The 16,600-nt window shown below is 38.4% G+C and overlaps 1 protein-coding gene across 11 annotated transcripts in view; it reads left to right on the top strand.

Annotated features, from left to right (window-relative positions):
• The window catches only part of RBFOX1 (RNA binding fox-1 homolog 1), a 1,012,766-nt gene that overhangs the window by 487,006 nt on the left and 509,160 nt on the right, over positions 1-16,600 (top strand). For 10 of the 11 annotated variants that reach the window (XM_018067484.1, XM_018067479.1, XM_018067483.1 and 7 more), the window contains exon 4: positions 2,943-2,990. The exons of the other annotated variant lie outside the window; for it this stretch is intronic. In XM_018067484.1, the coding sequence (XP_017922973.1) occupies positions 2,943-2,990 (48 nt within the window). The remainder of the gene's footprint in view (positions 1-2,942; positions 2,991-16,600) is intronic. 11 annotated transcript variants of the gene reach the window in all.

Here is a 16,600-nt window from a genome sequence, read left to right as displayed (position 1 = left end):
ATTACACTTCATTATTCAGCTAAAAAAATTGCAAATTACTGATTTTAGGAGAGATTAATTGATCACCTCCCGTTATTTCTTCTTCACCGACTGCACAAATTTTTACTGTTCAAATTTTTAACTGCTCACAGATGACTTCACCCCTTTGAACTAAGGATTCTTGAATTCTCATTTAGGTAATGTGTCAGTAGCCTTAGTTATTCTTCATTTGAATAAGTGCCTTTGTGAGAATTTCACCCCTTGCAAAAGAAAAATCCCATCCAAGAAGTCAGGCTTTGTAAGGTATTAGGTATTAAATGGATGTTATAGTCCAGGTTATTATCTGATAATGTACCCAAAGCAAGTTTGTCAAAAATTAGTTAGGCAACACTTTACTATTTGGAATACCAGAAACAATAAAATAACAACAAATTAGTGGTTTTTTATTGTCCTTGTCCAGAAATCTGAATCCAGGTGTCTACTCTTGAAGACATACAGCTATTTCTTTACCCAGATCTGACTTGCCATAATTTCAGAGATAACTCTTCAATACCCAGTCAGAGTGAACCCACACAGATGTAGTTATGATTGCTAATGATGCAGTGATTAATTTTTAAGATTCACTTCCCATATCTTTAGATAGAAACCCAAACGCTGTGGGATGAAATGATTGTCTAACGTTCAGGGATAAAACACGGAATAGAAATTGTGTCATTAGATTTTCAGCCTGAAACTTTTCCTTATGGAAAAGATTATCAGTTGACTTCAGACTTGTTGTCCCTTTAATTCCTGATTGCAACCTCAGCTGGGCTGGCCCCAAGTGTGCTCAGCTGGGCTGCAGGGCTTCATTTGTGCCTTTTCCCTACAGCCACATAAGACAAGCTGTGCTGGGAGCAGGATGGTTTCTCTTTTATCCAGGTAAACCTGCATTTTTAATTCATATTGAGTAATGAATGCTTATGAATTTGGGTTTCTTGGAAGTTGCTTTTGATGGGAATGGACAGTGGCAAAATAGCAAACTAAACCATTTTGTAGACAGCAGAAGGGATGGGAGCACTGTTAGGTCTTGAACAAGGTATATTCATCATACTGAGAGTTTGTAATAGCTCTGACTAGAGTCTGATAGGAGCTACTTTATTCTGCCTTCAGTTAATTTAGGTCAGTGTGTGAGATAGAGCCACTCTTGTCCTTGGTAATATGAAAAGATATGATTCATTTTTGATTAACCAATAAATATGTTAAAGAACATTCCATTATTTCCCAAAGGTGACTTAGGGCACAGCTAGCAGGTGAAGAGCACTGGTGCTAATGAAGTTGGAATTCATTCCCCGAGGCAGAAAGCTTTTTAAAAGCTGAGGTTTGTTTTTTTTTCTCACTCACTCACCAAAAAGAACTGAGTGTAAATACCCAAACAGGCTCAGGAAGTCAGCTGTGGGCAGAGAGAGTGTCTCCTTCCCCACCACATGGGAGGAGAGACGTGGTGAGAGACTGTCTGGCTGCCAGGAATTCACACTTGAGAGCAAGTACAGTCTGGTTCCCCATGGAAAGTATTTGGAATATAAAGGGTATTGAAGTACTGATTCACATATAAAGCTAACTTGAATAACCAAGGTTTTGTTGCTGCTTAAGAAGTGACACAACTTGATGTGCCTGATGAAACCATTTACTGTAAATTGAAGTGTATTTCCAGGAAGCCTTGATTCATCTCTCTTGATTGAATTATCTATTTTTTTTTTGATCTCGTATGGCTTAGGTAAGAACTCTTTGGCATTGAAATAATACCAGTCCTTCATTTAAGATGAATAAGCGTATTTTTGAAGAAACAGAAATTCATTATTTTACATTTGTTTTAATTTTTTTAAAAGGAGCTGCTATTTGCTATCAGGCTTAAATTTGCAGCTTGGAATTTATGTGGCAATGTTCTAAAATCTGATTAGAGTAGTTCTAGCTTCAGTGAGAGCTTGGGAAAGTGCTTACTTTTAACAAAAATTGTCCCTCATCTATATGTTATTTTTTCAATAGAAATCTCTAAAGTTGCTGTACATAAGCAAAGTTTGCTTCCAAGAATACCCTCACCAGAGAAGTAAAGTTGAAAAGAGAATTAGTAGGTCACTTGTCTGCAGTTTAATGACTTGAACTCTCTTTGGCTTACTCAGCTTCCAGGAGTAACTTGCTGTAAAAAGGGTGACTATGAAGCAATAAATGCCTTTCAGACTATATTTTTTGTGATAATGGTTTTCTCTACATGTCTTCAGGTCTGCTGGCAAAAACCCAAAGGTTCAATAAGTCGAAATATTTTAGGGATAAAAGGACCATGTGTTGGGTGTCATTAGGTTTAGGATTATTTGTTTGACTCCTGAAGAAAACGTGTCCAAAATATACACTTGTATACATGTCTATATACATATATACCCACAGGTGTACACATGTTTATCTCAAATAGATGTTTTATTGTTCTTACATTTTGCAATAAGATTCAGACACAACTATCTATCAAGCCCAAGTTAGAACTTAACAACAGGCAGAAGGTTGAGCAGATTTTCTTCTTAAACTCACCTTTATATTTTTTTAAGCTTCCATCACTAGTTTTTTAAAAAGAAGAAATGAGCAAGCAATATATTTTCCTCAAGATGCAAGTAAAAAAGAAAACATATACTATAAAATCACATTTTTGTCTTATGAGCTGCTACAGTATATTGAAACAGGTTTGGGGGTTTTGTGTTTTTTTCAATCCTGTCTTTAAGTTTATGCATGTAGTAAAGTTTAATAAACATTAATTAAAGGCATAATACTAACCACTGTATATTTAAGCGTATTATATATATAAAAATAACAGGTCTTTAAAGTGTAATAGATTGAGAAACCTGCTTTTCAGAGTTTGATGCCCTTTCTTCAGGTTGAGTTGTTTCCCCAGCCCTGGTCAATGTGCTTTGTGACACAGGATTCTCTGTTTGTGTTTTCAGGACACTAAAGCAGAGTCCAGTTCTGGTGTAGAAACTGAGGACAGAAAAGTAAGTGGCTTCTTTTAATGTAATTTGTCAGGCAACTCCAGTAGGTGGGTTTTGCTTTGATTGTTTGTTTTTTTTATTTTTGGGTAAGCCTGTGAAATTATGTATGAATGTTCTATAAAGTTTTCCATCAATAACTTTCCTAATGCAGTATTTTAACTTCTATGGAGACAAACAGTTTTACTCTGGTAAATATACTTTTAGAAATTTGAAAAACTGCTTGTTCAGAAAGGGAATTATAGTCTTAATTTGATTATACTGTGAAGAGTTCAAAAGGCAGTTACACTTCCTGTTCTTAATTTTCATTATTAACAAAATTATTATGTCTTTCATGATAATATTGACATACCATGTTAAGTATTTGTAAGACAGCAAGATAAGGACTGTTTTTTCTTCCTATATAGATAGTATTTTGATGCTGATTTTTTTTTCTTTCAAAGGGTTTATTTTAAAAAAATGTTTCCAGTTTTATTTTGTGAACTAATATAAAATGCATTTTTAGTAGTGTTCTTCACCTTACTTATGATAAAAAGTAAGAAATAAAGGCATCACACAGAAGCCTGTGTCAGAAGTAAATATCAATCCAGCTTTAAAGTATTTTCTCACTACACGGAGTAACCTGTTCTGTTTAAAAATCTACTTCTACTGAAAATCTGGAGCCAGAATGCAGTTCTGGATTCCAGATCTGTGCAGTGTTTCTCTGTGCCAAGTAGTGACTGAGTTTGTGGAAGTGTTGAGCATGTACATGTAATTTAAAATCTCTGACATCAGCTGGCCCTCATTGCTGTGAAACTGGGCCCTGCAGGTTCTGAGCGTTCTCTTTAATGAACATGTCCAGGTGCTTCCACTTAGGTACATGTCGGTTTAAAGTGTGTTAAAATGCACTTTGGGACCTTATTTCTAAACACCAAGCTCTGACTTTTTTTGCTGTGGGCATCAACTGTTAAAACTGCCCAACCCAAAGGTGTTTTTTTTTTTTATTGTGTGTATTATGGGAAAAGTTGTCAAGAGCCCGACAAGCTTTGGACAGCAGTTTTATTCATGTGTTGTATTTCTTTTTCCTGTTGTTGCAACTTGCCTTTTGCCTAGCAGAGGTACCAGCCTGTTGCCAGGAAAACATTTTGGGTTCTTTTTTGTTGTTTCTGATAGGATGGTTTCTCCCTCAGTGTGAATTACAGGAGCTGTGTATCTCATGGTTCCTCTTGGCCTCAGTGACTGCTCTGGGTTGGAGTGGTTTCATGAGGAGTTGTGTCCATCTTCCATGATTTGGGTTATCCACACCCACCCAGCTGTCTGACCCAGAAAGGGGCACCTCCTCCAGTGCAGAATAAGTGATCTGGCTTTTTCTGAGACAGCCCAGGCCCTGGGACTGAGCACGTGAACTGAAATGGAAGAGCACGACATTCCATGTTATCCTATGATTTATTTCTTCCCTGTCCCTTCTTGCTCTCAGAAGCAGTGGCCTGAAGGTGAGGGGGCAGTCAGAGGGTCTCCAAACTTACTGTGGAACCCAGAGGGTCTCTCTTTGTCTCTCTCTTACTGAATCCTTGAGGTTGAAGATCTGGAAGTTGTCTGTCTTAAAGTGCTGAGTTCCATGAATTTCTCACCCTTTTGCCTGTAACTCCTGGTGCACACAGACACACCTTCAGGTTTGCAGACTCCTCTCTGATCCTGTCTCACGTCAGACATGAGGTTTTGGGCTGTGGTCTGGTTTTTTGGCTTGCTAAAAGTGCGGTGTTGATCCCATGACAATGACAGTGTTCAATGTTCTGCCTTCCACAGGCAGAAACTGGAGTCAGCAGAAGGGATTGTCTAGAAAGCCCTTAAATTTATCTTCTTCATTTTGGTAATTTGTGGAGGCACTTTGGAAAAAAAAAAAACAAACAGAAAGGTAATAAATACCTGCTGTTACATGACAAGTTTCAACTTTTCTCTGTGTTTAGTCCCAAAAGCTCAAGTGGCAGTTGTACTTTACAGTCCAGGGAAATAGATATCCAATGATCTGTGCAGTGATCATCAAATAAAGATACATCAATCTTGGTTACTAGTAATGCATTGTTTCATGTTTGTTGAAAGCATCAGCTAAGAATTTAATGTAATTCATAGAAGCTGAAACATTGGAAATAAATATTTTTATTTCATCTATCTTGAAATCAAGACAAACTACTGCAATTAGGACATGCATCATTAGTGTCTAATAATTTGCACTTCCATAATGAAATATACTCCTAATGAACTATATCATTAACAATTAATGGAAAATTTTCCCTGCTAACCACAAAATACAAACCTGCAAGGTGCCTTTTCTCGCATTCTTTTTTTTCCTGAAGTTTCTTAATCTCTAACTTCTGAAGTAGAAATTTATATAACCATGACTAAATCATTTCCTGGAGGCAAACTCAAATTTAATAACTGTATTTAGTATTTTGAAACCTATTATTCTATAAATTACAAAATACCATTTGGTTATGATAACCACTTCATCACTGTGATCTGTCTCTCCTTCCATTGTCTTATACTGACCTTTTTGTGTAAGATTCTATTTATTTTCTACAAGGATAAAAGCTCTCAGGTTTGAGGATAAGTAATGCACAATCTGCTCTAACTGGCCTGTATTATTTTGCATTACTAACCTGCACTTACCACTGCCAGCAGTGGACCAATAAATGCATGCACAACCCATTTCCTACCCAGTCAATGCTATTTTCTGTCTTTGTCAAACCCACCCCTCTTTTTTTTATTTTTTAATTGATCTCGTACCTTCTCTCTGAACATCACAATATTGGATGCTTAACAAACCATGTGATCATGGAAATGTCTCAGCTTTGCTTCTCAAAGAAACATATGTGGAAACATGACCCTTAAATTTTCACAGGAAGAAACATGTTAAAAACATACCAAGTGTGATTTTTGTAAAACTGCCCTGATAGCTGAAGCTGGTTTTGGGTGTTTTGGAATTTGAGTCATCATTTCAAAACCTGTGGTGTTTTGCTCTTGGAAGGGCTCTGACAGATGGTTGGGTTGTTTTTCTTTCTACTCATGTTTTCTAATAGAACTGTGTGTGTTGGGCACAAACAAAATGGTTGTGGTTAAAGGGAATTATTAAGGATATTGGCTGTTTTTCCAAGAGGGAGACCATGTGGAATCCTTTGCAATCTTTGCTTCCATTTGATGTAACCAAACTGTAGTCTCTGTGTCCACTCTAAGACTGCTAATATGTACAGCCTTTTTGTTGTTGTTGTTGCTCTTACATCAGCTTGATCATCTCCTGTTACCTGAAAAACATGCCCCTCATAAATCTTCCTTGGTTTTGATTTCAGTTCACATCTTTATTTGATCTGAACAATTACATTTTTTTCTTGTTTGTTTGTTTTTTTTTCCATATGTTTATATGGGATTTGCTTTGAACACGAATCTTCGAAAATATTTAAACCAAAGAAACTGTAAATAAGATTTCTCACAGTCTTTCTCTGTCTTTGAGGTCTGAACAGAGCACAAAGGACATACTTTGTTTTACCCTGCAATTGCATTTGTGGCATCATCAAATTAATTCATGGCAAGGCTGTGGAACCAAAACTGATATAAAGTTATCCTCCCCCTGCTCCCTGACATCCCTTTTGTTACAATTCCACCTAAAATGGAAACCTGTGACACCAAAAAGTGAATGGAAAGTTAAATCCCACTGACCTTTCTGCGCCGGGTAACTTTGTTTGAGCCGGTTTTTACTGTGCAGGGAATGTTTTATTCCTCAGCTTTGGCTGCTTCATTTGTGGTTTATTCCAGTCCTCTCCCAGTAATGGGCTGTGTTTGCTGTGATGTGCAGGGACATTTCTCCTGCCTGTTCCTTGCAGGCACGATAATGTTGCCCCTTAAGCAGCAGCTCAGCACCATTAAAGAGGGGGCTCAAGGTCGCTCAGGGTCTCCTGCTTCGTTTTCTGCTCCTGAAAAGGAAAGCAGCTCATGGAGAGAACATTTTTGAGATGCATCTTGACTTCAAAATTTACCACTTTGGAGCTGAGAGGCTTTATGAGAGCAATAGAGTTTATGGGTGTGCATTAGGGCAATAACCTGATAGGTCAGTAAGTTGGAAAAGTTCCCTGTAGTGACATAATGTTTCATAACTCCCCATTACCTTCTGTGGGATATGGGATAGGCAGTAATGCCTTTCTTTCTTTTTCACTGCCTGCTGTGGAAAATATTTAATCTCTTTTTTTTTTTTTTTTAGTACCTTCTGTCAGTGGATCTCAAATTACTTCACAAACAAATTAAAAACACCTATGAGGAAAGTACTTACAGTTATATTGCTGGAGTTACATATGGGGAAACAGAAGTGTGAAGGGGAAATGTAGGCAAGGTTATAAAGTGTGTCTGAGACAAAATGAGGAGAAAAAGAAACAGTATTACAAGTATATTTTACTTTGTCTATTCTGTGGCTACTTAAGATTTTTTTTTATAGTGATGATATGAAGATTTTTTCATGACAGTATATGGGAATTTTTTTTATTAGGAGAAAGAATATTTATCCTGAAGTTTCTCTAATCTTTAGGTTACTATGGGAGGGGTTTAATAAGGGTATCAAATAGTGAGGAGCTGATAAGCATCATGGAGGGACTCAGTGAACTGCTGACATCCAAGATATGGATATATTTTATACTGTTTAATTTAAATCCCTTTTTCTGCTGTTTAGAGGCTCACTAGCAGTGAACATGAGTATCATTTTTATTCCCTTTTGAAGGGATCATGCAATCTGAATAATTTTGTAGGTTTTTGAGGTGCATCTTTACTCACATTAATAGAAATTAATTTTTTGGTGAGAGAAGATCACTGACTCCAATAGATTGGTAAGGAAGTGTCTAAATTGTGTTGGGTAGAGATTTAGAGGAACCTAAGGAAGTTTTGAACATTAATGAGCTTTCTGTTGTCTAGCAGGGTGAACAAACGGACCCCACAAAGTAGAGAGGATTGACCAGAGGTTCAGAAACCAGGGGTAGTAACCCAGGAGGGAGAATAATGAGCTGTTCCAAGAATAGCATCCTCCTGTCACAGTACACCAGAGGTTTGCACTGACATCCCAGCTCATGCAAGTCAGATTTCCATGGCACTTCTTGAGTCTTCCTCAGTACAGAGCTGGAATTTTTCACGACTTCCTCAAAAGGGTAAAATTATCTGAAGGGGGTGTGGTGTTTGCAATTTGTTTGCTTGTCACCATAAAAGTTACTTGATATCCATGGCTGACTCCTTCACAATTATTTTAATGCAAGGTCTGTTGCACTTCAGATATCCTAAAAATCAGAAAGCTGCATCAAACCCATAGTCTAAGTTGTTTAGGCACCACTTACTGTTTTTCTTACTACTTTTAGTGATATTTTGAAATCAAAGGGGTTTGGTTTTTTCCTTTTCCTTATCTTAGTTTATGTTCTTTTCAAGTAAAAACACTAATTCTGGAAAAAAAACCAGGGAGCTGAAAGTTGCCCTGGAACTTAACACGCTGCATTAGTCAGCCTAATAAATATTGGCAATTCTAATGTGAGGAGACACTCAGAAATGCAGTCCCTTCCCTGGCATGTGGCTTGACACAGTGCAGAGCCTTGCTGCAAAGTTCCACCGTATTTGAATGCTCTTAATGTCAGTCCTATTACTGCTCTCTTGTTCTTCCTGTCACTGACATGCAATTATGGGATTTCACAACTGAAGTGATGACAGTTGCTCCTCTGTGTGTGTGTGTCTGTCTTTCCCCTTAATCCAACTCTATCTAGCAATCTGTAATTTGATAAAGTGGAATTGAAGTGACAGGCGTGACAGAAGTGCCAAAACAATAATTTGACCTCCCACTGAAGTGTCAACGTGTTCTGCTGCATGACTTTTACATATGCTGAGTACACAGAAGGGACATGGATAGTATATTTATGGTGCTGCAATACCTGGGAAGGCAGTGCTAAAAAAAGCTTTCACTACACTGTCTTTTTGCCAGTGTGTTCCATCCTTAGCCATCACCTTTTCTAGCCCTGTATTACTCTGTGCAAACATAAATGCTATTGCAAAACAATTATATTTTTATTAGGAGGTGGGGTTTTCTTTTCAAGTCTTCATTTTGAAGATATTTTGGTAAATCTTGAAATTCTAATTCTGTGACTATTGAGAGAATTAGTTCTCAAAGGGACTTTTTTATTTTACTATTTTTTTTTGTTTTGAAATTTCCTCTCTCTTTAAATAAATTTCATTAGGTATATGAGACATTCCTGCTAATAACTCCTAAAAATCTCACAGAGCTAGAACAGAATTCTTTTATATACCTGAATTAAAAAAAAAAATTTCACTGAAGTAAATGTATGCACAAGTTACTTTGGCATATATTCATATGTACTGCACCTGCATTGCATACAAGTAAATTATATTTCATCTTGGGACAAGGAAGGGGACAGAAGAAAGAAACTTTTTGCTTTAATACTCAGCTAAAGATAAAGTTAAAATATTCAGATTTGGGGGAAAAAAAAATCAAGTGGAGAGGGAGAACTGAAGTCTGATGCTAATTATCTGTCAAAATTAACTGAAAAATAATTCATGGGAGACTGAAGCCTTGCTGAACTTTTGATTACGTCTGGCCATTAAGTTTTCAGTAGGTATGAGAACACAGAGGGGAATTGGCTTTTGAAGTTCTACAAAAAAGGGAAAAACCCCCAAATCTATTAGTATGCTGTGAATGGGAACATGTCTTGGACCTCCTTTGTGTTTGTGAACTGATAAAACTTTACAGCAGTGGGAAAGTGCAACTTCTGCTACTGTGTGGTGAAACTTTTCCTTTTGAAAGGTTTGGGTTTTCATAACCCAGACTCCACTGCAGCAGGAAGGCAGAGTTGACCTTAGCAGCTGTCTTAGCTAATAATTTCCAGTTACTGGCCCAACCTGTCAGATCCTCTGCAACATCCCAGATACCCAGGCCAAATGACCTGGGTTTAAATGCATTCCCTGTGTCTCAGTCTGTACTTTTATATTGTACACATACACCAAAGTGTTTCATGGTTGTTGCTGCTCGAGAAAAGTAAATTTCAAGTTGATATTTTCTTCCCTGTTTTATTTTCCTGCTTTTTAAATAAAGATTTGGGAGATTTGGTAAAGAAGTTATGGTATTTAACAGTATGTACAGATGAACCACCTTATTTGGAGATACTTCTGTGGTCACTGTGACTTGTGGCTGGAGGGGTTGTGAGACAGGGAAAGCATCAGGTTCCTGTGAGGATCCCAAGTCACTTGGTCTCCCAGAGTGTTTTGGAGTGTTTATATCAAAACTACCGGGTTGTTTTTTTTTTGAGGGTTCATCTCAAAGCCTGCCAGGGCTCTGGCAGCACTTTCAAGCTGACCCCCTGTTCCCTAAGCCTGGGGGAGGCTCTTTGGTTTTGGAGGGTTTTTTTGGACATGGTCTAAAGAGCACTGAAGGGGGAGGGAAGTCTTACAGTGCCATGAGCAGAATTATCTCTGTGTCAGGCACAACAGTCTCAAGTTGGGGACTTTTCTGTCATTTAACTTGCTGCCAACCAACACAAACCCTCAGTTACTGAGCGAAAAAAAATAATATATGGAATGGGAATTGGGTCCATCCCAGTTCTGCTGGTGAGGTGAAGGGCAGCAGGGGTGGTTGAGGTGGGTTGTGTGAGGGTGCCAGTGCCATGGCACCAGTTTGGGACAGGGCAGTCAGGTCAGGGGTTTGTGGCTCTGTGTGCAGGGCATGGAGCCAGATGGAACCAATCCTGAGCAGCAGCCACTGGTGCTGAGGGGCTGCTCCTGCCCAGTGCCTCTCTCAGCTCAGGGGTGGGCTGTGGGACAGTCCCAGGAAAGGAAACCAAAATAATTTGGTAAAAGGCACCTCAGATTCCAAAGGGTGGGTGGTGAGGTTGGGGGGATGGCAGGAAGCTGCAGGTCAGTCCTCAGGCAGCTACTGAAGCATCTGGGGTCCCTGAAGGCTGTCAAAGCCACAATACTTTTAATGGTTTCTTTGCTTAATTATTTTTTAACCCTTTTTAATTTTTTTTAAATGCTTTTTTATGTTTTTACCTCTTGGTAAGAATTCAAAGGCACGTTTTAACCAAAAACGTAGCTGGACGTTAGAGACATTTTGTTTAAAATAAGAAATATATGTGTTCCTGCAAGTTAACCAAGAATGATGTTCTAAACAGTGGGTTAAAAGTCTCTATTTCAGCAGCAGGAGGCAGAGGCTGAAGGTGGTTTTGGCTATTTCTGTGCACTGGGAATTGCACACCCTTATCTTTGACCCTCATCTTGAATTTTCCGTATGGAATAAATGCTGGAATTTCAAGGTTGGAGACATTGAAATGATAGAATTTAGTGACTGTAAAAACCTTTTCACTTCATCTGTTTGAGCTGAGCCTCATATTCCTAGTCACTACCTATTTTTGTAACCTGGAACTTCACTTTTGTTTTTTGACATGTGAAAATATAATCTCTGACAGGATGTGTGTGCCCTTTAATATAATTGTTTAACACTTTTACTGGATGAGCTTTGAAATATTTTAAAGCTAAAGCCAGTTTTGGGAGAAGCAAAGAGGAAGCAAAAGGGGTTTGTAGAATCCCTCCTACCCCTGATTTTACATGCTTAAATAATTAACCCGAGGTTTAAAATGCTGGGCGTTCGGCTTTAATTTTTGTTACAAGCTGTCATTATTACCATCACTTATTCTTGCTCAAAATGTGCTTTCTGGGTTTGGACAAACATATATAATCAGTTCCTTGAGGCAGGTGAGCTGTGGCTGTGATGGCAGCAGGTGGAGCAGGTCGGTGTTTGCCGGGAGAGGGAGCAGAAACACAGAGCTGAGAACTCCCGGGAGAACTTGGGATAACGAGCCCACTGTGGGGAGCCACTTAGTGCCCTCCACTCGTGGGCAATTGGAGAGTTTATCCAGCTGATAAGAGTATTTATTCTGGCAGAAAGCTCCCAGATGGTAACATTTAGCAAATATGTACTTCCCTTCCTTCTCTTACACATCAGACTTGCTGATAGACTTTTTATTAGCAAAGTCATCTTCCAGATGCTGTTTCATTAAAGTGAGGTACAGAGGTATTTTCCATTGATTTTTTTATTCCTAATTTTAGGAAATGCATTCTGATTTTCTTTCTTTAAAATTACAGGACAGTATCTCATATATATCTCATATATTTTTACATATTAGCTGATTAAACTTGCCAGAACATTTTTCATGGAATACTTGCCAAGTTGGCTTTTTCAGTTCTCCGAAAGGTAAAACAAACAAATTAGAGATTGTAATTTGTAAGTATATCCAATTTCTGTGGTTAATTCAAGGTTTTAGAAAAAGTCACATGTTCTAAAAGAGGGAATATAGGGATTGAGGATCCATAAAATAAATGAAGTGTTTTTCCTTGACTCTGTGTGTCCCAACAGTACATCTGGGATGTATCGTGTGAACCACGTTGGGCTCAGAAATGTTTATTGGCCATGTAGAACCTCAATTCTTCAAAGTACCAGCACTTTAGAAGGAAATGCTTGTCTAAAAGCATTAAAATATAATTTTTTTCTGACTGAGAACATGTCTGTCTGTGCTTGGCCATATAAATGTTTTTTTCCACATTTTAATTTTCCTTTCAGCAAGGGAAATAGCCACGGTTGACTTAACAGGTCTTTGAAACAGGTGTTCTCTTTTCATGAAGTATCCTTACAGATCCTTGTTGGTCAGGTGGCAGCCTGGAGGTTGCATATTTCTCCAGGGGAAAAAAAAAAAGGAAATACCAGTTCTTTTATAGTTCTTCTAAGTCTTTATAGTACAGCTCCTGTTAAAAGAAACCCACAAACATGCTCTTATAGGGGAGGTTGCAGTTGCTTTGTCTTTATTTAACACCTGACAGACAGTCTGACCTCAGGCAGCTCCTCTGTGATGCAAAGCTTGCATGGTCCAGGGTCTCATCTTTGAAATTTGGAAATGAAAACACTGAAACATAGGAAACTTGGAAATGGGACTTGAAATTTGTGCAAAGAACTTGATGCAGGCCGGTGCTTCCTTGTTCTACGTCATAAAACGGAGAGAGTTAAATAACATTCCTTCTGTATCAAAAAGCTGTATCTCTATGGAAAGTTTAAATTTTGACTTTGAAAATTGAAATCCTTGTAGGAATTGAACTACATGTTGCATTTTTGCATTTGTTCTCCTTGTAACCAGTAGCAAGAGGTTTCTTATGGAAATTTTTAGGAATATTAGATATTCAGAAATCTCCTACGTAAGTACCTTTTTCTTGCTGCTCCATGTCATCAACATGAGTATGGATGGGGAAAGAGATGGTGTATTGACCCTTAATGCATATGGGCTGATGGATCCTATGCCTGCAGCAGTGTGGGAATCTGTCTTTGAATCTTACACCATGAGCCTTTGGAGCTCTGTTATTCTTCCTTCTGTGAGCCCCCACTGTTGGTACGCAGGTATTGTTCAGGATTTGGCTCATTGGGATTCTTTTCAGGAACTGAGGCTGTCTGAAAACAGGGATCAAAATGGAAGTATTTCTTATGCTTAACAGCCTGACCCCAGCAAAGGAAAGAATGCAAACCCAAAGGATTTCATCCCTTGGGATGGGTTGGCTGAGGCCAGCAGCTGAGTCACCCCCAGCCACTTGCTCATTCCCACCTGCCCAAGGGGATTGGAGAGAGAGAGGAAAGGCAAAAGCAAGAAAATTCATGGATTAGATAAAAGATGTGAGGAAACCAAAAAACCTGAACAAAACCAAACGCCAGGAGATGCAGAGGAGTCTGCAGTCCCCACCTCTCCCGTGCAGACTGATGTGCAACAGCCTGAAAAATGGAACCTTGGAAGGTACAACCCTTCACATCAACACCACTCCTTGCCCTCTTCTGCCCTGGTTTTGTGGCTGAGCGTGATGTCCCAGGGCATGGAAGATTGCTCTGGCCAGTTTGGGTCAGCTGTGGCCTCTCCCCACAATCACTGCCACCCTCCTGCTCTCTGGGTGTGGGGGTGTCAGCAGGAGCAAGAGGAAAACCTTGATGCTGTGCAAGCCCTGGTCAGGATAACCAAAGTGATGGTGTGTTATCAGCACTGGTACAGGGAAGATCTGTCAGGAAGGCTCAGGTTGCTGAAAATGTTTGCAAAACCGAATTACAAGAGCAGAAGAGGATTCCTCTGACCTGTGAGGAAGCTGTGCTTTTCCTCCTCCTGAGCCAGCAGTCTCTTGTTCATACACAGCTCATACCTGGTATTTATTTATTTGTAGTTGAATAGAGTCTGTAACTCTTTGAACTGTCTCCCTTCACTGTGCATCTTCCAGCGCTTCCTGGGGAAGCAGAGGACAAGTTTACCCGCTGTTAATGAGCAGGGAAAGCCTTGTGGCATCTAAACCTGAGTTTACACTTGTCCTCTCATCTGGGCATAACTTGGTCAGGTGGCTTTCCAGGAGCACAGGCATGGCAGGACCATCAGTGGCAGATTGTTTTCAGCATGTTTGAAGGGGACAGACTGAATCAGACGATTGGTTTGTTTGCCAGATTAATATCTGGGATGTGATCCAACCTGATTAACAGGATGGCTGTGATTGGATCATGAAAGGGTAAGCAGACATTTGGAAGGCTTTTTTCATACCTGCTGGCTCTATTACTTTCCCAGTAGCTTGAACACATGCAAGAATATGCTTCTGTCCAGTAATCCAATTCATTTCTCATTGATTCCAGTTTGTCTTTTTATGTTGTGTTGGATCTTTTGCCAGGTAAATCTTTTCTCTGTAGCAGTAGATTGCTTTTTACAGCTGCCTGGGTGTCTGGTACTGGGCATTTAGATCAAAACTTCCTAGTTCCATTATTTCAGAACTGACTTCTTCAATGGTGATGTCTTTTCCTCTAATGAAGCCTGTTATTATAAGAGAATTTCTATTTAAATACATATATTATATATATCCATATTTGCAAATTTGAATATCTATGCATTTTCTGTTGTCTTTGAAACGTTATTGATGAGTAAAAGAAGGGTTAATGGATTTTTTTCCCAGATTTTTCTTACGGAGTTATGTTTTATTGTCTTTCAGTTTGATGGATGAGACAGAGACTATGGTTTATATATAAACCATGTGCTTTCCAGATTAGATTGATGTAATCATAGCAGTTTTGCACAGTTCAGCTAAAAATTTGTTCTTGCTGATCAAGGTCAGGAAAATCCGGGGATTCTGCCATTTATCTCATCTCTTGAGTACTGAAATAGGACACTCAGGGCAATATTAAAAGGACTGGTGTACAGCCAGGTCTCACTGTGTCATACTTGCTGTCTAACAGCTTTTTAAAAAAAAAAAATCAGGGGTTATTTCTAAAAAAAACCCCAAAACAAATAGTATAAATAGTGAAAGAAGAATGCTGATATTCAAAGCCTAAAAATAAGATTTCGTTTGTGCTTTCCCCCTTCCTGACAGCAGAGTAATGTACAAAAGAATGTTAATTTATCTTTTTTTTTTTTCTTCTAGATAATGGTGATATGCATTATGCAGTATGGATACTATGCAAGTGGCAAACATTTAGTTGTGAATTAAAAAAAAAAAAATATCTCATCTCTGTTACTGTCTTTCCCTTTCAAGGCTTGGTATGAAGACCAAGGCACACAGCAGGTTTTTTACACGTGTGAATTGTCTGAAATCCAGTTGGGAACATCTGTTTTGGCAAATTTGTTTGATGTATTCATTAAAACTTTGCTTTGCTGAAGTCTTTTGCTGAACAGGTAAATGCTTAGTGAGTGATGTAAGACAAAATTTGCAGGGAGAGGTAAAATCTTGTTTTATGAAGTGTTATCCTGTCACACCAACTCCATGGAAAATATTGTTTGTGCCTTAGATCCTCACAGTTCTGACACTGTTACTGCTACATCCTCAACATTTTTGAGGAAATTTCTCACAACAGTATGTAAATAGTTTTGAAAAGTAGGAAAAACTGAAGCAATGTACCCCTCCGTGTTTTTTATAGTCTATAAAACACTTTAAAGAACTGTGACACACTGTTTATTAAAACTGTATATTGAAAGAGAAACAAATTTTTCAATTTTTATTACAGAGTCTAAGTAAACAAGTAGAAAGACTAAGTTGAAAACATTTAGAACCACTATTGCACCAAATCTGTGAGAATATTAAAATTCAATAGCAGGCAGAAAAGTAACACTCCATCTACTCATTACAGCTTTATTTGAATCAAAGTCAAAATCTCCTTAAAAGTAAGTGTCAGACTAAGGAACAAATTCCAGCTGCATGGAGCTGTATTTAATTGTTTCAGTTGTGTGAAGTAGGAAGTCTTCCCTAATTCAGAGTGACCGAGTTTTGTGTGGATGTGTGTTAAACCACCCTGTCTTCTGCCACCCATATTACAATCTTGGTTTTTAATGTATTCTTGCCTGATGTTTTAGTCTACAATATTGACAGGTAATTTCCTAATGTGTTTTATTCTAAAGGATTAAGGCATTTCATATAAACACAGATAATGTGTAGCAGAAATGAAATTTTTCTGCAGCTGGTTCTAGGGAGGCAGTTAAATGTGCCAACTGCTTTTGTGTTTCCATGTACTTACAGAGCTCTCACTGATTTGATACTTGAAATATATAATGTAGTTCTTATAT

Source organism: Manacus vitellinus, unplaced genomic scaffold (assembly GCF_001715985.3).
Source record: "Manacus vitellinus isolate BGI_N305 unplaced genomic scaffold, ASM171598v3 scaffold_12_pilon, whole genome shotgun sequence".
NCBI classification, from domain to species: domain Eukaryota; kingdom Metazoa; phylum Chordata; class Aves; order Passeriformes; family Pipridae; genus Manacus; species Manacus vitellinus.
This window is presented reverse-complemented; position numbering and strand designations above follow the sequence as displayed.